The sequence below is a fragment of the Rattus rattus genome, chromosome 5, assembly GCF_011064425.1.
Source record: "Rattus rattus isolate New Zealand chromosome 5, Rrattus_CSIRO_v1, whole genome shotgun sequence".
Taxonomy (NCBI): domain Eukaryota; kingdom Metazoa; phylum Chordata; class Mammalia; order Rodentia; family Muridae; genus Rattus; species Rattus rattus.
The window spans coordinates 47,999,122-48,021,764 of NC_046158.1; the positions used below are offsets into that span (position 1 = coordinate 47,999,122).

The following is a 22,643-nucleotide window of genomic DNA, read 5'->3' on the forward strand; positions in this document are numbered from 1 at the left end:
CAAACCTGAGTAAGTTTGCAAATTCACACCGTCATGGGCTTTGTAAATGAGCAGGGTCCTGGTGAGTTCCATGACTTGACAAAAGCTCTTGAGTCACACAGAGTTTGGGATCCTGCCCTGACTTCTTTCCATGTGGAACAGTGCTGTGGAAGTGTCGGTCCACTAAACCCTTTCCTCCTGTTTGTTGGCTGTAGTGTTTCATCACAGCAATAGTAACCTTGAGACACCTAGGTATGTTCAGGATGACTTTTACATGTAAGAATCAGTTCTATCTAGATTTATAGCTACATAAAGAAATTTTTTGAGTCAGGTCTAACGACTATGAATATGCTGAATTATCTACAATTAACAAACTCGATACCATTCATATATACACACATACACACATACATATACACATCACAAATCTTTACAGAGAAGGCCTGAGGTTCATGGGTGTTCTTATTTGAAACAGTCAGGACATTACATCAGCAAAAGTACGTATTCAGATCATAAACATCACTCAGCACCCTAAGAAAACTCACGATCTCTGATTCACACTAGAAGTTCCTGACTGCTACATATTAAAGTCATATGCAGATGCCAAGACACCCTTTTTGCAATTTTCGATCTTTGTAGCTAAGAATGTAAGAAGAGAATACTAGCCACGAGACTCTCCCTCTCACTTCCAAGTCTTAGTATCAGCCTTCAATACAGCAATCTCAAAGAATATTTGAAAATGAAACTGAACATTCCTAAACCACTGGGGACTACTCTAAGCAGTTTCCCTATGTTTACTAATAATACATTTACCAGTAAGTGCCTGCCCCCTGGGAAGTCAGATCCATCCCATCAACACCATAACTGTCATCGTCCATAATCTTAGACAGACCAAAATCAGTGATTTTGATTTCTCCACACGCCGTTCCATCTACTAGAAGGATATTTCCTAAAAAACAAAGTACAACATTTTTAGTAATGTGCATGTGCGCATGCACACACACACCATATTTATGAATGAAAGGATGATTTTTACAACTAAGAGAAATGTTTGGTAAATAAATGTGTATTTGGGGACTGATTATGGTGATAGATGCCTTTAGTTCCAACATTCAGGAGGCAGAGGAAGGTGGCTCTCCCTGAGTTCCTCTGCCTAGGCTACACAGTGAAACCCTGTTATAAAATACAAGCAGAAATGCAAACATAACCCCCACCTCCCACTACCCCATCCCATACCAACCCTGTAAGATACACTTCCTGAAATACCTGGCTTAAGGTCATAATGTATAATAGGAGGTTTGATTTCATTGAGATATCGTAAGGCATTCACAATCTGCATCACAATGGACCGTGCTTCTTTCTCAGACATCAACTTGTGTTGTTTCAGGTAGAAGTCCAAGTCATTGCCTTCACAGTACTCTAGCACTGTACAAAACCTACACCGGGAAGGAAGTAGTCAATAGAAAAGGTACACTGGGAAAGGAAAAATCATTCTCCAGTAACTAAGAATGCTAACAGAGAGATGAGACCATAGCCTACACCATCATCGAAGGATCAGAAACAAAATCAGTATTCTTAAGAATAATAAGAATAAGCTTTACATGTACACATTTTGTTTACTTACGTATCTGTGTCCAAGGAGAAGTAATCATAGAGTTTAACTATTCTGGGGTGGTCCAGCTCTTTGTGTATTCGATACTCTCTGCAAGCGTGTTTATGGTAGTTTTCTTTTTTCTCATCTCTCCAGCTTTTATTAAGCTGGTGGATCTTCACAGCAGCATATCTTTGCTCATACAAGTCAAAAGCCTACAAAATTCAAGGCAGAAAACAATCACACTGTACACCAATCAAACACCTAAACAGACTTTAATGAATTTTGAGTATAATTTTTGAAATAACCAGTGATCCTTTCTACTTAAAGAAATAAGACAGAAATGTCATGGCAATGAAAATTAAAGTAAAACTCAACATAACTTTTCACATTCGATTTCATTAAATGCTAAATTTGAATCAGAATAAACAATGAAGCTAGTATTCTTTTAAATATGGACCAACTCCCGTCCGTGTGCAATTTTGTAGGGAGCAACCAGCAACACAAACAACTATGATGGTTTTCTGTGTCAGAGAAAACAAAGTATTTTTATCTTTTCTTACAATCCCCTGCTTTTTACTTTTTTGAAAATTAATAAGGTTCTTTTAATTTTAAAGTTATGTTTATTTTATCTGTATGGGTGGTTTGCCTCTGTTATCTGTGCACTTGGGCATGTCGTGTCTGCAGAGACAGAAGATGGTATTGGGTCCTCTGAAACAGAAGCTACAGATGGCTGTGAACTGCCCACCTAGGTGTTGGGAATTCAACATCTTTCTCTGAAAGAACAACCACTACTCTTTAACTACTAGGCTCTCTCTCTCCAGCCTCAATTAATAGGCTCTTAATAATTTTCCAATTACTAAAACCCCTTTTATTATGAAATTAATTAATCTATACTCGAGAAGTAATAACATAATGCATGTTCAATCTTACCATCCAGTTAAAAAAATTAATCTATTCCTTCTTCCTTGTTGTCACCCTTTAGGGTGAGCCAGTATGTGACTCTAAACCCAGAGTGTTGTGCAGCTTAAGCAAGTGCTCTACCATTAAACGCTACCTCCAGACACCTGAATTATCCCCCCTATAATGTTTAAAAAATAAGTCTTGGTAATTCTTCAGTGTTTATCTCTAAGAGATAAGGCCTTAAAAAATCCTATCACAAAAACTGCTCCAATTACCAGCCCACTTCATGAAGAACAAGAATTTGCTCGGTATTTAAGTTTCACATAATTTATAAGTGTTTTAAACTTTGTATTTTATTTTAGGTGACCACCCTATGACCTGAACTAAGAATATATAAATATTAAAATTGTATTTATATGTACACAAATGCAGATGCCTCCAGAGGCCAGATGCATCGGATCACCCTGAGCTGGAGTTAGTTACAGGCAGATGTTAGCCTTCCAACAAAGGTGTTTGAAACTGAACTCGGGTCCTTTGAGAAAGCAGTACATGCCCTTACTGTGACACCCCCCACCCCCCATAAATGTTTTAAAAACCAAATGCTTTTAAAGAAAATAGTTTAAGTTTCATGGTGACCTATATGCAAAGATGTCCCTTTAAAAAGCACTTAGTAACTTATAGATTTGTTAAAAGATCTCCAGAGCCTTATTAGCTTAAGCAGAGAACAAAACAAAACCTTAGCCTATCAATTCAACATAGCCCTAAGTTATCTGAGGGACTCTGTGTTGAAGACCGACTTACTGGCCAGCAATCAGTGGCACCCCTGAGCATGTGGTACTGGACTGTGAAAAACCCACAGGAACCAGAGAACCAAGCCAGTAAGCAGTGCTGCTTCACAGCTCCTGCTCCCAGCACCTCCCTTGAGCTCCTGCAATGCTTTCCCCTCAGTGTAGGACCACAAACTCTTAGGGTGAAGTGACTGTTCCCTCCCCAGCTTGTTTTGTCTAGGTGTCTATCACAGCGAGAGGCAAACTAGAACAAAGAGTAAAGCGACTTAATGATCAACACAGCAGAGGGACTAAGCAGTTGAGAGCAGCGAGACTTAGTGCAAGTGTCAGCACTCTCCTGGAGCCTCAGTCTTATGCACAGTTGAATGGCTGAGAGAACAGATTAAGACTGCGCAGGCACAGTAACAGAGCTTAGACCCTAGAGATACAAAAACAAAACCCACACTAAGCTCTTCTGTGTAATGAGACTGAGGATAAAAGTCCATTTAAAACCAGAAAACAAAAGCCAAGTATTTAACCACCTCCCCCCACATCAGCATAAAGAACAGAAAACACTACCTTATACACCTCACTAAAGCCACCTCTTCCAAGCAGATGGAGTAATAAATATCTTTCATTTAATGTTGGATGATCTTTGAACCTTAAAAGGACAGGAGGAAAAAAAAAACTATTAAGGCACATTAAAAGAATACAAGGAGTTCTGAGTACATTAATGCCCACTCTTAACTACTCTAGCTATGTCTGTTTCAGTTCCTCAGCTGTTAATTTAAAACACCAGCCAGTAGCTACTTCTATCCTCTCAGTCTTTTACATGTCACCTGTGTTACACTTTAGCACTTACAAACTATAATAGCTAGCCTCTAACAGTATTCCAAAAACCATCAATTATGCTTGATAGGAAACCCTCATTCCTCATAAACCACTTCTATTATAAAAATATTTTATAATGAGTTACAAGTGATCAAGATTTTATAGTACTGATATATATATTTGAAAAAACATTATCAACTGGTCTTTGTTCATGGTTATATCTTAGTATCTTTGACTTCTATTCATCAATTTGAAAGTAAAAATTTAAAAAAACATAAAATCACTCTCAAGTAATACCATTAGTTAATGTTTACTGAACCTGTGATACATTAAGTCATACACGCTCTCATGACTAATTGATGTGTATCATACCAGCGATACATTAAGCATTTACATAAGTTCATTATTTTAGTTTTCACCAATCCTATGAAACAAAACCTGCTACTAGGTATGTCTCTTTCTGCAGCTACAGAGAAAGGCCAGACTGAGTAGACCATCTGTACAAGTTTGACAGTAATACATGGAAGGGCTCTATGGAAAAAGTTTCCAAAATTTACACTCTTATGACAGCAATGGCTTTAAAATACCAGGTGCAAGCACACCACATTAGTACAATTTTACTGGTGTGTATTTTGAAACAAGATTAAAATAATGATTTTGCTCAAAAAGCTTATAGGTCAGGGGGAGGAGACAAATAAACTAACTCCAGATAGCATGAATCACCATGGAAAATTAAAGAAAAGGATATTGAAAGGTTCCCCTTTCAATGAGGGGAAGCAGAGCTGGTTCTTAGACAGCTCATCTGTCTGGTGAGCACTTGGTGTGAAATAAAGAGAAAGCCACTTCCCATATCCAGAAGGGAGTATTTCAGGTGGGGGAATAAGAGATGGGACAGGGAGGTACAAGGGGTGGGGGGAGCAGATCACACAGGCATCCAAGCCAGTAAACACTATGAAGTTTTCCTTGTGCACAGAGAAGGCTGAGGAGGAAAACATCTCTGTTCTCCCTTGGGCTTTCCATCACGTGCAACTGCACAACTTACTGTGAATTATCCTCATTGTTTATTCTCTTCAGCTCTCGGATGTGAAGATTCCTGACCCTTTCCAAACGCTCCAGTTCCGCCTGGATTTCAGCCTCTTCCTGAAGATGAAGAGAGGAAACTATAACAAGCTCTGTTTATTTACAATATAAAAGGATATTTTACCCATGCATCTATTTTCACAGTGACAAGAATAGTGTATTACAAAGTGCCACTGCGTTAGAAGACCAGAGTGCTCTCTCAGCCTATCAGAGGCAGACATGAGCAAAGGCCCACTGTGGCACCCATCCTCTACCTAAGAACTATACATGAGTGCTCACATTTTCCTGTCCTCTGAGGAACCTATTTGATACGTTCTACATTGAGTGACTGACTTCAGGGCAAGAGAAAGCTGACCCATCACACAAAATGGTTCCCCAATCTTAACTTCAGAGGACCAAATTACTAGCACAAAATAAATGAAAGTTTTTTTTGTTTTTGTTTTTTTTATAATCAGTAAAGGGGAGAAAGGGAGTAGTCCTAATAAAATCTGGAATACAAATACACTCTTTGGATAAACCCCTATAACCTTAAAGACACATTTGAGCAAACTTATGAACAGCAATGGCAGATCCTCAGTTAGTGGAGGAGATAAAGATGTACTTCAAAAGTATTCAGTATATGTCGATATATGCATTTTCATATCTTGAAACACATTAAAAAAAAATCAAAGATACCAAAGTATATTAAGCAAACATATACTCTCCCTCCTCACATACATATGCCTTTATCAGTGTTAATTTAAGAACGATTTATAGATGGATACATTCATACCAGATCTGGTGGCATTTTCTAGAAATGTCCAATTTTTAAAATATTTTGAATAAAAGTATTTGTTGAGTAAATAAACCCAAATTATGGTGGACTATTATGTATGTACTATATTATTAATCTACTATAGAAATATAGACTAGATGTTATTTCTTAATATTATAGTTGTATATTAATATTACAGCCTCTATCCCATTAGCTCCTTTACTTGACATTAATAGTATCTGAATAGGAAGTGATGGTATGTACCTATAATTCCAGCACATGGGAGACCATGGCAATAAAGGCTACCAATTTGAGCACAGTCAGAAAAAAGGAGGAGAGGGGAGACAGACAGACAGACAGACTGACTTATATAATCAGAGATAGAGGGCACCCTTAAATTCTTGTGAGCAAAAGTAAATCTTCAAAGATCAAAAAACTAAATCCAGGGTCTTTATCCTCATGACCTTGTCATCCTGGGGGCTGTCACATGTCTTCTGACTTACACCAGCACACCCAATCCCCTGCCATCACCAAATGCCATACAATTTAAAAAAAAAAAAAAGAATCTAAATATGTTTAAACTCCATGTGATTCTGAAAGTTACATCTTTATCATCGTGTGTGTGTGTGTGTGTGTGTGTGTGTGTGTGTGAGAGAGAGAGAGAGAGAGAGAGAGAGAGAGAGAGAGAGAGAGTGTGTGTGTTAAGACATACACACTAGACTCCATAGTCTGAATTAGCATCCTTTCTTGGATGGACTTCTGAAATGCTGGATTTAACAGGATAGAAACCTAACTACACCTGGAAAATTTGTTATTCTTCAATGTAATTGAACTACTACTTTTTACAGAGATAGATGATGAAGATTATTAGATGATAAATTTAAACTATCAAGATAAATTTAAATAAAGAGCTATCTAGAGTTCTGCAAAGATTTTTCTGTCATTATTTTTTATTTGTACTGGAGGAAACCCAGGGCCTCTTGTGTGACAGGCAAGCATTTTAATACTGAGCTACACTCCTAGCCTCTTACATGGTATCTCATAATATGCTATAGCTTCAGTCAGTTATTTTGAGCATGTATGTAATAGGCTCTTATTACGTATTTCAGATTGACCTCAAACCCACAAACACCAAGTGCTAAGAGCAATATCATTCAACATCAAAGACTCACTGTACAATCAGGAAATGAATTTAAAAGCTTTGGAACCATACATTTTGAGTACAGCTAGCCTGATTGTCTTAATAAGGTAGGAAAAACTAGCCCTTAAGGTAAAAAGTATAAGAAAGCTTACATTTTAGCTCCAGAATCCAGAAGAGATTGACTGTTCTCTTCACACAACTGGTAAGCTAGTAAAAGTTCAAAGGGTCTGGTAAAATGCACCAAGCCTATCAGAATAGCAGCTGGAATGAACACCTGTTGAAATTTTACTTGAAACTACCACATGGGGACACAATTTCAACAGTGTATTTCCAGAAACTTAGTCTTTTTACTTATTTTTAGATTTCATTTTATGTATATGGATGCTGTCTCCATGTTTATCTGTGCACCACATGCATGCCTGGTACCTGAGAGGGCTAGAAAAGGCATCTGCTACTCGAGTAGCAGATGGTTGTGAGCCATTATGTGGGTGCTAGAAACTGAACCCAGATTTTCTGGAAGAGCGGTCAGTGCTCTTAACCACTGAGTCATCTCTCCAGCCCCAGCAATTTAGTCTTAACTATAGAATTATGAGATTCAACCAAACTGCTGAATGGCAATACCTTTTATAGTCTTCGGGTGTATACAGTAGAGGTAACAAGCATCTTAAGTTCTACAGGAAGTGTGAACTATGTTTGCATCTCCCATCTGGCAACCTAGTAATTGTTAAACCTTGAAACATATTCTAGGGGGATATAATTCTGCAACTTTAATTAATTTTTCCCAAATTTCACAGAGAAAAAAGTATACTGTTAAAGAGTAAATATTTAGGTTTTCCCTTAAATTCATACACAGAGGCCTTAATTCTGGGTCTTTGGGACATAGCTAGGGTTTGTTGAAAGTTATAAAGGTGAGGCTTCATGACAAGATAAGTGTGTTAATCAGGTAAGATTCCTGCCTGACTAAATACACATCCCCAGACCATGTGTAAGCCACCAAGGGAGTCTCCACTAAAACCAATCTCTGCTAAAACCTGATCTAGACTCTGAAACTAAGTAAATACATTTTTTGTTGCTCAAGCAACAGTCTGATACTTCACTATGGCAGCTCAGGTAAGCATACACATTCTTTTAAGCCAGTGGTTCTCAACCTTCCTAATGCTGTGACCCTAAAATACAATTTCTCCTGTTGTAGTGACCCCAACCATAAAGTTACTTCATTGATACTTCAAAACTGTAATTTTTGTAATCTACTGCTATAAATCGAAATGTAAATATCTGATATGCAGAGTATCTGATTGGGGCTGTAACCCACAGGTTGAGAAGCACTCTCTAAGCAAATGCTAGAGGCAATACTGTCCAATAACATCTCCTCGTAAGAATGGGTGTGGCCCAGTTGGAATATAGCTGTACGAGTCTAAACAACTAAGTCACCTTGCATCAGATAATTTCCAAAGGTCTCTTCTATAGGCTATATTCTTATTGCTTGAGAATAACATTAATCTTTTAAAGTGAGAATGGTCTGAGTTCACAACTAATCACAACAGAACCATATCTTCAAACTCACAGAAAAAACAGGTCGAATTTGTAGAGTCTAACTAAGTACTACATTTCACTGGGCACAGTGGTGCACACTTTAGTTCCAGCATGCCAGAGGCAGAAACAGGCAGATTTCTGAGTTCTAGGACAGCCTGGACTACAGAGAAAGTTCCAGGCCAGCAAAAGCTACATAGTATGATCCTATTGAAAAAAATACAGTTCTAATTCTGGTTTCAACCCCTAGCTACTTAGTTATGTAAAGCATAGAGAGTCTTAAAGAAACAAGGATATTTCTAGAAATGAATTGGTCTCCGTAGGCAGTTACAGAGTAGAAGGAACATTAGTGAGAACAGATTTTATTGGTGGTGGGCTAGGTGATCAAACACAAAATAAATGGGCCCAAAAATGCAGCAATAGGCAATTTAACAATATGTACCATACCTGAAAACACATTTTTATATTCTGATATATAATAACAAAAATCAAGTCATATAAACAACAGATCTTAATACTACTTGATTAAGTGACTCTTAAAAGACTACTTTCCAATATTTTTAAATTCATAAACAATAAAGTCCCATCGTAACTTCACTTGAATAATTTATGCATTATTCATAGTTAGTCTCTTTTGACAACATAATATCCCAATTCTTGATTTATAAAATTGTGTCTACTCCAGTTTCTTGCCCTCTTAACACTGTCTGTCTGTCCATCCACTTACTCCCCCCTTCTCTCTCTCTCTCTCTCTCTCTCTCTCTCTCTCTCTCTCTCTCTCTCTCACACACACACACACACACGGGGCGGGGGGAGGGAGAGAGGGAGAGAGAGAGTGCGAGCATGCTACCAATTTATTTCAACTTTATCCTTATTATATAGATACGAGCCAACAGTTATTACCAATACAGAACAGGTCTGAATTATTTCAACTGTCATACTTGAGTGTGACTGTGTAGATGGGAAAGGGAGGCAGGCGACACAGAGCTCTGGAAATCATGTCTACTTTCTTTTCTACCTATATACATTATCTTTCTATTCTCATTTTCAATCAAGACATCCGCCATGAGTGAGAGGAACACACACTTTCTTTCCTACGTGAGTTTAAGAAACTTAGACACCACCCCTCCAACCTCGTTGCTAGTGGTTACTGATGTCTTCCTCTTCCCTCACTGTGTGTTCATTTCCTCCTGAGAGAGAAGTGTGTGAGGGTATATGGTGGGTGTTTCATTCTCCCTTCAAATGCATAGACATATATACACTGAAACTTTTGACTGGGCATGAATGCTAAACAAGACAGGTTTGTTCCTCTACAAGTTTCTCCCGTTTTGTGTAAACAAAGCACCCTGCCTAAACAGCTGCAAATAAATGTAAGAATTCCAATGACTGGCAAATTCAAAGTATAATATTTAGTATTATTCCGCTAAGCTGCTGTATTACAGGGACAGAGTCCCTTAAACATTACTCAGGGTGCCGACACTGTCTAGGAGGCCCATCATAGTAGTGCATGTCCAGCGCAAGCCTTTCCTCTAGGTTTCTATTTCCTTTGAACACTTTCGAGGATATTCATGGATCACATAGTATAAAAAGATTAAACTTTCCCTCTGACAATGGAAAGGATTAGCTTTAACATACTCATTATGTGCGTACATTTAAATAGCACAGATTCACAGTTCTGAATAGAAATGGCCAGTGGTCAAGAAACTGGTGTCCTTCTAAAACAGTTTAATTTCTAGATCAATCTTGGCTTTGTGACTGTGTAGCTGAGGATGACCTTGAACTCCTGATCTTCCTGGCATAATATATATGTACTATCACCCCTAGATGCACCGGAGTTAGAACACTAGATTCATGCACACCAGGCAAACATACTACTAGGTGAGTACATCCCCAACCCTACAAAAATGTTTAAACCCTACTGCTTAAACAATTACATTACTATTGAACACTAAAGAAAGAAAACTTTACCTCCGAATTTTCATTTTGGCAAGCAGCTATCATCTATTGCCAAGTTAGAGCTGGGATTAGAAGTCAGACTGTCCAAGAGTCTGGGGTGGGGTAGGGAGGGAGGGATAGGGAGGGCTAAGGAGGGGAAGGGAGGGGAGGTGCCTATGAACAACAGAGAGCTTCCGTCAGTAGCTGGTCCCATGCTCCCTCAGCAGCCATCCTTCAGTCTACTCATCTGTGACTAGGAAGCGACAGTAAGACATGCCAACTCAAGAATTCCGACACACTTCTCAGCACCTTTCTTGCCCATACACAGCAGGAAGTCAAACACTCCTGACACTCTTCCTGGGCTAAGTGTGACTTTTCAAGTACAGTGCTCTTCCACCAGTTTTCCCGAGAACTACTCCTACTTCTGACTTCACCGTGTACAGAAACACAATGGCCTTATGTGAGAGAATTTAAGATTTCTTTTGGTTATGGCCACAAACACAGAAGTAAATAAATAGATCTAAAGAGTAAGTCATTTATACTGCTCAATATTTTCATTCAAAACTAAATGACAAGAAATGTCACATATGGAAGTTATTTTGTGATCAGACTAAGGATTTGAAAAGTTGGATGATATTAAGTATTCTAAAAGGCTGAATGCGGTACCAATGTTGGTCAGGAATATGTGAAGTCAATTCACCTAAAACCAATGCCCTGCATTCTCCACTGTTCAAAGGCTTGTAGGCAATCCAGTCTTGTCCGTTTCAACTGGCTGCATGCTCCACTGTGAGGAGTGAGAAAAGCGCTGTGAGCTTGTTCTCAGCCTGTAAAGAGGTCACCATGGAGGTTAGTACTGAAGCTGCTTCTGCCTGTCTCTGCTTGTTTCTCTTTGCAGGTGCCAATATCGGTCAGAGAACAGGAGGTCAGTGGCAGAGTTGTTGCTACACTGTTATCTCTTCAGAACGAGGCACAAGGAGAGATGAATGCCACATCGCAAGGAGCAGAGGAGAAAGAGAGAAAGAAATGGTGTCAGGTGGCATGCTGGATGTGATTCTGTTTCAGTAGAGACTGAGATGACTGTCAATTGCTCAGCTGATTGCTTCAGGCTGATAACTTTGTGTCTGCTGGTTCTTGCCTATCCCTGTTCAATTTCAAACTGGTTGTGTTTCCCCAATAAAACTTCTGGCACTTAAACCAGATCTTATAAATCTCTGTCTACACACACACACACACACACACACACACACACACGCACACACACACACGCACACGCACACTCTCTCTCTCTCCATGCCTACTTTCCTATTTAGTATCTGATACATCAAGCTTTCTAGCATTCTCCTAAAATAATCACATATTTAAAATGTAAATTTGAAAACAAGAGAACAGCAGGTACATGATACTGTAGTCCCAGCACTTGGGAGGCAGAGACAGGCAAATCTCCGTGAGTTTCAAGCCAGCCAGGGCCAATCTCAAAACACCCAACAACAGAAACAAGAGAACAAAGAACAACTTTTACACACTGTTCACATTATAAACGGAATGTGACAAGACACAGTAACTGTTCCCGAAACTTCCATTTCTGTTTCCTCATCAGTCTACGGCAGCAGAACTACTAAACACACGCTTTATATACGAGGACTAGAGAGACAGTTTAGGGAACTCTCTCATTGCCTGTTATTTTACTGAAAACACAGCTGTCTTCAGTTCCAGAAAAACTATCTTATTCTACAAATAGCCTACAAGAGCTTTGTTATATCAGAGGGAAAAAAAGTTTATTCATTAATAGAATTTACCAAAAAAGGATCAACAAGTTTATGGTTTGATGATACTCCTAAATCCCTACATTTCAGACGGGGCAGAGGGCAATGTATGTGAAACGGTGCGCTGTTACTTGGCCATGTGTGTATGTACATGTGCAGGTTGCAGATAAATGTCTGTGCATGCTTATGTAAGTCAGAGTGACACCTGTATCCCCTTCTTTCGCTTCCTACCTTTGTTTCCTAAAGAGAGAGAGAGAGTGTGTGTGTGTGTGTGTGTGTGTGTGTGTGTGTGTGAGAGAGAGAGAGAGAGAGAGAGAGAGAGAGAGAGAGAGAGAGAGAAGAGCTAAGTGGAGGAGGAGAGGACATTTATGTGGAGTCAGATCTCTTCTACCTTTTTTTGTGGGCTTGGAGGATTGAATTCAGGTCATCAGGCTTGCATAGTGAACAATTTTACCTTCTGGGCCATCTTTCTAGACCCCTACCTAAGTTTTTGAGACAGGGTCTCTCACTCAACCTAGAATTCACCAATTTATCTATGCTGGCTGCCTGGGACTCCCAGGACCCACCTGTCTTTACCTCCTAGCACTGGGGTTGCAGATATGCCGCTGAGTTCACATTTTACTTAGGTGCTAGGGATCCAAGCTCAGGTCTCTGTGCTTATGTATGAAGCATTTTACCAACTGAACTATCTCCACAGCCTCTATTTTGCCTTTTTGAAAACTAAAATTATTCTTTGCAACAAAGTTTTAGTAAGCACTAGTTACAGGGAGTTGCATAATTACTGGTAGCAAAAATGAGTATATTTCCCCTTGAAATCATTTCAGGAATAATGGAGTCTTATATACAGTTCTGTTCTATGTAATTCTTAAAACATTTTTTGAAAAGTTACTTGAAAATTGGAGAGATGCTCATCAGGTTAAGCACCAGTCTGCCTCAGTTTGCTTTCAGGACCTACTCAGCAGATGGAGAAAACCAACTCACATGTGCCATGGCACAAGCATAACCACACACACCCCACACACCCACACCCACACCACACACACACACGAGAGGGGGTGTTAAAATAAAAAAGTCAAGTTGGATTGGAGAGGCAGCTCAGGTTACGAGCACGGAGCACTGGCATCTCTTGCAGAGGACCTGGGCTCAATCTTAGCTCCCACATATGGCCGCTCACAAATGTCTGTAATTCCAGGTCCTAGAGTCACAACCTCTTCTAAGCCTCTAGGGCTGTACACACATGGTGTACGGTAAAAAATACAGGCGGGACACTCAAATACAAAAAAACAGGCAAATTAATTAAAAACAATCTTATTTGAAAGTGACTGTACTTTAAGGGGGGGTTCCTCTAATGGCTTTTAAAAGTAAATTGAGAAAAAAAAAGTAAATTGAGTGAAAAAAGAACCACCATATATCAGTTAATAACAAAGAAACAGTATTCTAGCATCAACATAATTTCAAAGGAAGGAAATATGTGAAAGAGAAGAAATGTGTGTAAAAGCAACTAAGCTGTTCTCTGTGATGGAGTCAAACAACACATCCCCAGAATGAAGGGAGAGGCAAACTCTCAGTCTACTCTAGTGTCGGAACAGAAGGCTCATCTGCCACTTTCAATTGATCTGTGATGTGATTAGTTCATAGTCTATCCACATGCATTTCACAGTCAATGAAACCTGAAGAGGTGAACAGTAGAGACACTTATTTACTATTAGAGTCGTAACGTTCAGTTTGTATCTGTGCTACTCTGTAGTCTTAGAAAACAAAGGTTTGAAGTGCGATAGAGTGAAGGAGCCTGCATCAGACCGGATAAAGAAATATGCCACTTACAAATGTGTGAGCAGTGCGTGCATCAACTCCTGACAAGGCAGTTCTTTTCTTTATAAATATCAGAGACCTTTTGTGCACAGTGCTAGGGCTGCAACCCAGGCCTCATATACACAGGCGTGCATTCTGTACTTTGGAATCTTTTTTTGGCCTTGGGGAGGGAGTTTCAGGGTTTTGTTTTGTTTTGGAGACACCGGTCTTACTGTGTAGAAAGGGTGTTTGGTGATGCTGTGAATTTAGTTGCCTATGTTCTAGGGATACAAAAAGGGTGCCAAGCCTGGCTGAAAGAGTTCTTGATATACCAAGAGATACCACAGAGTGATCTTCCTGATCCTATAAAAGGGGCATGATACTAAGCACTTAAGTAAAATTTACAATCAAGTTTTTGGAGGCAAATTTATTTATTTTAAGCCACGTCCTGAAGATTCCTTCTTCACTCTATTGCACTTCAAACCTTTGTTTTCTAAGACTACAGAGTAGCACAGATACAAACTGAACATTATGACTCGTTTAATAGTGAATAAGCGTCTCTACTGTTCACCTCTTCAGTTTTCACTGACTATGAAATGCATGTGGATAGACTATGAACTAATCACAAATCATCAACTTTAAGTAGAAGATGAATCTTCTATTCTAAATCCTCATGGTATTGGGTTCCTTAACAAGGAATATGCTTGTAATTTAAGGCTTATGAGCCTAACAAATAATCCTACTTTATGTTAACAGTTACTTCAGGGAAAGAGAGGAAGAAGAGAAGGAAAGAGGGAGAGGGGAGCAGAGAGAGATCTTTGCTACTCTAACATGTGTGACTCCAATCTACACCCTTATATGACCGGCTACTTCCTCAGCAGGTCCCACAAGCACCAAGTATTCACAGATCAGAACGGACCCAGAAACTACGCACTCCCAGCTGGTGTATGTTCTGCCAGCTACCAAACCCTGGAGCTTAGGAACTGATAAGACAACATTTTCTCTTGAACCAAGACTGTCCTTTTTATGCTTTCTCCCCGCCCCCCTTTAACAAAACAGAATGACCTACTTTCTAGCTGTGCTTTTGACTTTAGGAACCTATTTTTAATACAAATTAAGTTACTGCTTATGACTTTCTAATTGAACAACTAAAACATAAATACCCAGCTGTAAGCAGGCAGCTCCTATTTAGTTGCTCTCTAAGGTGACATTACTCGCTCACTTTTATTATCTCTAAGCACTTCTAGTAACTTCCTTTATAAACACATTCATTCTTCTCACCCAAAACCCTCCCTGAGAAGAGAGCTGACACTGTCTCCCACAACAGAGGAGGGGGGAAAAAAGGGAGAGTTATATTGGGAATTGGTCCAGTAAATGTTAGAAACCTAAGACTCAAAATTTGATATATAAACTGGAAAAATGATTACGGTAGTAATGAGACATGAAGACTTTACTTGAGAAAATAAAGCATTGTTCATAGAGACCAAATATTCTCAAAATACCAAGAAAATATTAAACTGTATTATCAGCTGTCAAAAAGCAAACCCTGAATGTTTTCAAAGTATATTTAAAAAAACAACAACATAGTAATGCTGACTTTGACTACTATAAAATTTTAGTTTTATCTAACAAAATAAGGTAGATATAAGAATGTCATTAGAAGGAGTAATTTAAATGTGCTAGCTATCACATGTGCAAATGGTGACCTTCAGACAAAGCCCTTAGTACACCTTTAGTAGCACAGCAACCAAGAATTCCCTCGACAGTAGTGTAACGAATACCCAGCCTCAACAGCACTGTAACTAAGACTTCCTCACCCACAGTACAAGCAAGCACAACAGCAGCATCCCTTTATTATCAAGGTCTCCCTGAACCCACATGCTAAAGTTTTCTGTGTTCAAACTAAAGCATTAAAATGCTTGAGGATTTTTATTTTATATTTGTGTGTTCAAATGTGTATACACCACACATGCCACAGCACAAGTGTGGGCATTAAAGGACAAGTGGCCAGAATAATTTTGTTTCTTCCACTGTGTAGGTCCTGAGTTCCAGGTAGCAGCAAGCGCCTTTACTTGCTCTTGGTGAATTTTTATATGGGGCATCAAACCTATCTCCTTTTTGTCAAAATGTCTCAGGTGGGACACACAAATCCTGTTGACTCATCTGTACTAAAGATCCTCTCTTACCTCACAGTTCATTAATGGTTGTATTATTGCTACAATTCTATCTATAGATCTGTCTGCTGTGGAGAATGGACTGCAATTGTCTAAATATCTCAAAGTTTGGGAAAACTGAACAATCACACCAGAACAGAATGGACTGTTGGGGAAACAAAGGAGAGCCAAAATAAATCATTTTGGAATTTATTGTTCAGGCAATTTAGCCTGATGCTTTCTAAGCAGTGGTGTGATAGTTTGAATATGCTTAGCCTAGGAACTGGCACTATTAGGGGGTGTGGCCTTATTGGAGACAGTGTGTCACTATGTGTGTGGGCAATGAGACCCTCCTGCTAACCATGTGGGAATGAGTCTTCTAGTCGCCTTCAGATGATCTGTGAACTCTCCTGCACCATGCCTTCCTGAACATTGCCATGCTCCCACCTTGATGATAACGGACTGAACCTCTGAACCTGTAAGCCACCCCTGATTAAATGTTGTCCCTATACGAGTTGCCTTGGTCACAGTGTCTCTTTGAAGCAGTAAAACCCTAAGACAAGTGGAATGTGGCACAGTGACAGTTACTAGAGTTTTCTGCGTGCTCTATGACCAAATGGTCTATGGGCAACATCTCCAGCAGGGCTTGCTATGTAGTTCAGTAGCAACTGCATCTAGAACATGGTCCTCTGGGTCCTAGCCCACCCTACTCTTGAGAGGTGCCTCCATAGGCGCTGTCTTCATTTAGTTCAGTTGTATCTATACGTCATCTTATTATCAAATCAAATAACTGATAAGCAGGAAGTAGAATGAAAGGCTGAATAGAAGAAAATTTTTGGTCTGTTCAAAACTTCATTTTGAAGGAGGAAAAAAATCTCTACTTGTATTTGGAAATGAGTTGCATTTTATAGACCTATAAAAACAAAGGACTGATTACAGTTGCAAGTATAAACAAGTATAGTGATACAATAGCAAAAACTTAACTCACAGCAACTATTTTTCTCAATTGTATCTCTTCCAATTGGATCAACTGTTTATAGCTTACAAAATTTTCCTGGGTATGCATTTTAATAAAAACATTTAAACAATTAGTACTGAATAAATTAAGAACCAAGCCAAAGAAGTGAATGCAGTTCTTCACATTCTTGATAACAAACTAGAAACCCAGCATGGGCCAAACATACCTTTTTCAGATGTCCTAGTCTAAGTTTAAAAATTTCCTCTTGTTCATGATATTCTGCCAGAGTCAGCCTGTTAAAAGTAAAATTTTAATTCTACATTGAGATTAACGCTTAGTACTTTTTTAAAATTAAAAACTAACAAAACATGATAAATAAAAAACACAACTAAAAATACAAGTTAAAATTCTGGTAACTTGAAGCCTAAAATACAGAAGTTGAAAGCCCCCTTTATGATACTCTTCAGCATAATTTAATATTTCTGGCTGGAGTAATTAACTACTATGTAATGAGTGTCATGTATCAAGTGAGGTTATAGAATTCAGAATCTAAGGACGTATGTATGAAAAGTTTCTTCTTATACTCATTTGAGATTACAACTGACAGTAAGGATATGAAGGTAGAAAAATGAGGGGAAAATTAAATAGCATGTGCTATGAAGAAAAAACAAAAGGTGGCGTGATAATGACTACTTAATTCACTCTGGTTACTAGCCATGGGGAGAAGAGTGAGGGCACCCTTGGCATTGGCTATAGTAAGCACTAAGATCCTTAGAACACTGCTGGTATATGAGAGGTGAAAAGGATAAAGAGAGAAAACAAATGGAACAAAGTTTTCAAGCTGCAGCTTAACTCTAAAGGACAACCATCACCCATCACACCCAAGTCCTTGTTTGAAGCCTGTGTATGTGGTTCCCAGGGGACGTCAGAGTATCACCTCCATTTCAGGGTCATTCAGTTCCTTAAGCAACACTCAGTATAATTTCTATTTTCCTTTAAGTTTACTACTTCCAAAACAAGAGCACTCAAAAGAAACAAACCAAGGAATCTAGGTAATATTCCACTAAAATCATCTTAAGAGCAAACCAGTAAAACCTTTTGATTAAGTCTCCCTATTTTCAGAGTAACACAACTACATAGTTATACTGAGAACTGTTGCCAGCTACTGAGGCTGAATACAGTAAATCTGGAGTTGACTTTTGTAGTAGGTGTGAGACTACACTCCCTAAAACTGCAAAACCTTCATAGTCCCATCACTCATGAGGGTCTCAGCCACAGCAAGGAGATCAGGAGATCTAGACCAGGTATGGGCTAAAAGTTAGAACCTGTCACAAAATAAAACAGAATGAGCTACTGCAATGTACATTTGGATGGGGAGAAAGAAACGGGAAAAAAAACGAGGATACAGGTAAACAAATAAATCAGTTAAATCATAGCAAGTAGCTTCTGTGTATACACATATGCCACAGGCACAAGTTTTCCTACTAACGTTTTCTATTTTCTAGTCTTTAAAAGTATGGCTTTAGGGCTACAGATCACAGAATGGTTCAGAGTTTTATCAAACTATAAACACTATGTAAATCTTTTTTAGTTGGTCATATATAGGGATGCATTGATTTTTAAAACCTTAATTTAAAAAAAATGTAGCTAAAATCTGGTATTTGAAAATCAAAGTTAAATAAAGCATGGTTTTGAAACAAGAACCTATCACAAAAAATTCCAAAGCTCCTAGTCAGTCATACAGATCGCTGGAGTTCCTTCAGTCTGAAGGGACTGATATTTTATTATCCATCTAAGTTTGTAGGCTTCTATCTTTCTTAATATTTTATGATTACAAGTGTTAAAAATGACAAAAGCTGTGAATACTCTCTCCAGGGAAGTTTGCATATAAATAGTTTGAGGTGTCCACAGATGTCACTTTCAAGGTTCCTAGTCTAAGGGCATGTCTTGTAACTATAATGTATGCCCTAATATTGCCAAAAGAAGCATCCAACACATAGTAGCTTTTTAGATTTCCTACTATCCATGTGCATTAATGAAATACGTTTTTAAAGAAGTCTATGGGGCTGTAGAGACAGCTCAGTGATAGGGAGAATATTTACTGCTCTTCCAGAACACCCGAGTTCAGTTCCCAACACCACAATGAGCGGCTCTAGCACCAATATTCTGACTTTTGTCAGCACCTGCACACACGTGACAGAGTCACATAAAGAAAAATGTATCTTAAAAAGAGAAGGAAATATATGTATTTAGATCAAGGAGACTGGTCTCTTCAACTCAGAATAACAGAGGTAAGCAGACAATGTTAACAAAACAGCTGTAAGTACCAATTGTTCTTATGTGCTTTAAGATGATTAAAAAATATACCCTGTTAAGCTAGTTAATTTGTCCTATTACTTAAGATAAAATCTTTATGCACACATTAATAGAAACACATAGCTCATTTCTCCCCATAAGTCACACCTGTTACAATAGATAATAGATAGCTCCCATTACAGATTTGTGTTTATCTCCTGAGGAGCTTTAGATAGGCTCCAAAGTAAAGCTATCAGTAGGTTTCTGTAGATTTGAAAGTAAACAATCGCCTTCCACAGTGAGGTCTCCTGTCATGTCAAAAGTGAGAATCCTTGCTTTGTTTTAGCCCAGGTGCCACTGTACAGTCCTAACAAGCCAGGCTGGTCTCAGAGACCACTGGCCTCTGCCTCTTAGGTGCTGAGATTAAAAAGCACTTAACAATAGCTGAAGAGTATTGGAATGACATAGCAGAAAGAACAGAACTAGCTTTCAAGCTAGTCTAAATATACTCGACATTCAATGATCTAAAGACGCTGTTTACGCAGGAAGACAAACCTAAGCGCCCCAGTCACTGATCACAAACACAGTTATAATATCGGACTCTTGAGAGGCACACAGCACCACTCATCAGACTACTGCAGTTCCGGAAAGTTCTACTCAATATAACCAGAAGCCCCAAACAAGTATTATAAGGAAAAATTCTTAACGTGAAAAGAAAATTTCTCTCTACAATCAGGAAGAGGACAAGGGTGCAGCTTTCACTCCCCTTCCTCCTCAGAAATTACACTGAAAATAAAAGCAGAAAAATGTATCCTAACTGTACAAAAAGAATAAAAGTATCTTCATAGATAATATAACTCTTTATGTTAAAAAAATCCTAAAGAAAAGCACAAGATTAAAACCATTAAAAAAATTCTGGAATGGTCTAAGGCATAAAACAACACATAGAAATCATTGTTTTTACAGATACTAGAAACAACCAAAGAGTCTTAACAATTCCCACTTCCACAGCACTCAACAGAAGCCAAATGAGTAAAATCAAGGATTAAATTTAAATCAAGAGGTTAAAGACTGTTATGTGAAGAACTATAAAATACTGCTACAGAACTAAAGGTCCAGATGTCTACAGAGAAGCGCTAAGGGACCAGGGTAGGCGTTTAAGGACTAGGTATCATTAGGGGTAGAGTTAAAACCCAACACTTTAAAGATAGCTACTGTGTTGCTAAATATAGAACCTTAGTGCTTTTTAAACCAATAGTTGGGTGTTCTAACTGGAATTAGAACAAAATTAGGAATGACTTGAAGAAGTGATTTTGAGATAGATTTTGAAGAAGTGGCCATGTTGGTCTTTTCATGTACTGTCAGATTTTTGGAAGCCTGAGGCAGGACTGCTTGAGTCCAGAAATCAAAGATCACCCCGGCAAAACAGGGAGATAAAGAGGAAAGCAAAGGACTGGATAAAAATGGAACCGAGGAGAGAGAAAGGAAAAACAAAGTAATGGATAATATGTAGAGAATGGGGTACAGTCAGTACAGAAGACACAGGCCCTGACCGCATGTGTGTGGAGGGCCAAATGGAGCTGGCGAGTTTGTAGTGTAACGAGAGCTGTGCTTTTCACTCACTGCTTTAAGAGTCCCTGACATGGCAGGAGTGAGAGTCAGCGCATCTTTTTCAATAGGAGACAGAAACATGTCTACAGCTTCACTCACATAAACTCTTGTACAACTTCCCAAATCTATAAACTATTATTAACCACCTTTGCTCTTTGAATTACAAAGAGCAATTGATATAGAAAATTTAGAAAACAGAACGGAAAAGGAACAAGTGTCTGAAACTACCTGTAAGCTGCACTTACACATTCAGAAAATGAATTCCACCGCCTTAAGAGGCGCCCTGAGCACTAGACCGGTAAAGCCACGGACTCAGATACACAAGAGAGGCAAATCCCACTCTCCACGGAAAAATTCAGGCTTGGAAATTTATGTCAGAGATAAATTTCCAGTTAACATCTTTTCTGGCTACAATTATTTTGTTTTTGCAATATTAATTATGAGTAACATTATTATTAGCTTCTTGCTCACTACTAACAATGTAAGTGAAAAATTTAAAAGAAGCTTACAGTTGTGGTAAATTTGGTCTAACAAAGGGGTCATTTTCTGCTCCGTTGACTGCCTTGTTTTTTCTTTGTTTTGGTTCAGAATTGGTTGCAGGTGCCTGAGAATTATTAGCTGTGGGAGGTTTGCGTTTGGCTAGAAGTTTTCTTTGCCGTTCAATATCTTCCCTTTGTTGATTCACCCACTCTTGTTGCCTGTGTAAAAATGAACAAACGAAGCCACATTAATATCCCATTATTTTCCACAATTAATAATACATCGAAAAGATCGCATAATATAAATCTTTATTCTGTTGGTCCCACTCTTTTTAAAATTTTTAAATATATACTTAATTGTTTTGTGTATGTAAGTTGTTTGTCCATTTGCTTTTTTGACAGGACCTTACCATGTAGCCTTGACTGCCCTGGAACTCAGTCATCTACCTGCTTCTGCCTCTGAATGCTGGGATTTAAGGTGTGCGCCAACACAACCGAGTGTGTTGCCTGTGTGTACCTATGGATTCACATGCATCACAAAGTGTCTGTTGCCTCTAGAGGCCAGATGAGGCTATCAGTTCACCTAGAATTGGAGCTACAAAAAGTTGTGAGCCCCTACCTACATGCTGGAAAGCAAACTTGGGCTTTAGGTCCTTTGGAAGAGTGTCACGTGTTCTCAACAGTAGAGCCACCTCTCTGGCCCCATGGGTCTGTCTCTGGTGAAACAAAACATCCTACAGGTCTCACTTCCTGCAATCTTTAAATCCTATGTATGTGACTACGTAGGATTTCATAGTATCCTATCCTTACTAAAAAATACTGTTCCTATAAAACTTCATCAGAATGAGTTTGGTTAGCTAATCATTTCATAAAACTAGACAGTATACATATGTGTACACACAGCACATGTGCACAGGCGCACACGCATGTGCATGCACACACGCGCACGCGCGTGCGCACACACACACACACACACACACACACTCTCTGTTTTATTCTTACTATCTAGCACGGTGATCAAAATATACTAGTATATACACTAAGATTCTGTTAAATAAATGAACTAAAAACAAAACAAAGCA

General features: G+C 38.7%; 1 protein-coding gene across 3 annotated transcripts in view; it reads right to left on the minus strand.

The window, feature by feature from the left end:
• Window positions 1–22,643, minus strand: part of Tlk1 (tousled like kinase 1) — a 120,013-nt gene that overhangs the window by 6,741 nt on the left and 90,629 nt on the right. For all 3 annotated transcript variants that reach the window (XM_032903467.1, XM_032903468.1, XM_032903465.1), the window contains exons 11-17: window positions 21,592–21,780; window positions 17,403–17,469; window positions 5,114–5,211; window positions 3,820–3,901; window positions 1,604–1,785; window positions 1,246–1,415; window positions 793–928 (exon numbers count right to left, since the gene is read on the minus strand). In XM_032903467.1, the coding sequence (XP_032759358.1) occupies window positions 793–928; window positions 1,246–1,415; window positions 1,604–1,785; window positions 3,820–3,901; window positions 5,114–5,211; window positions 17,403–17,469; window positions 21,592–21,780 (924 nt within the window). The remainder of the gene's footprint in view (window positions 1–792; window positions 929–1,245; window positions 1,416–1,603; window positions 1,786–3,819; window positions 3,902–5,113; window positions 5,212–17,402; window positions 17,470–21,591; window positions 21,781–22,643) is intronic.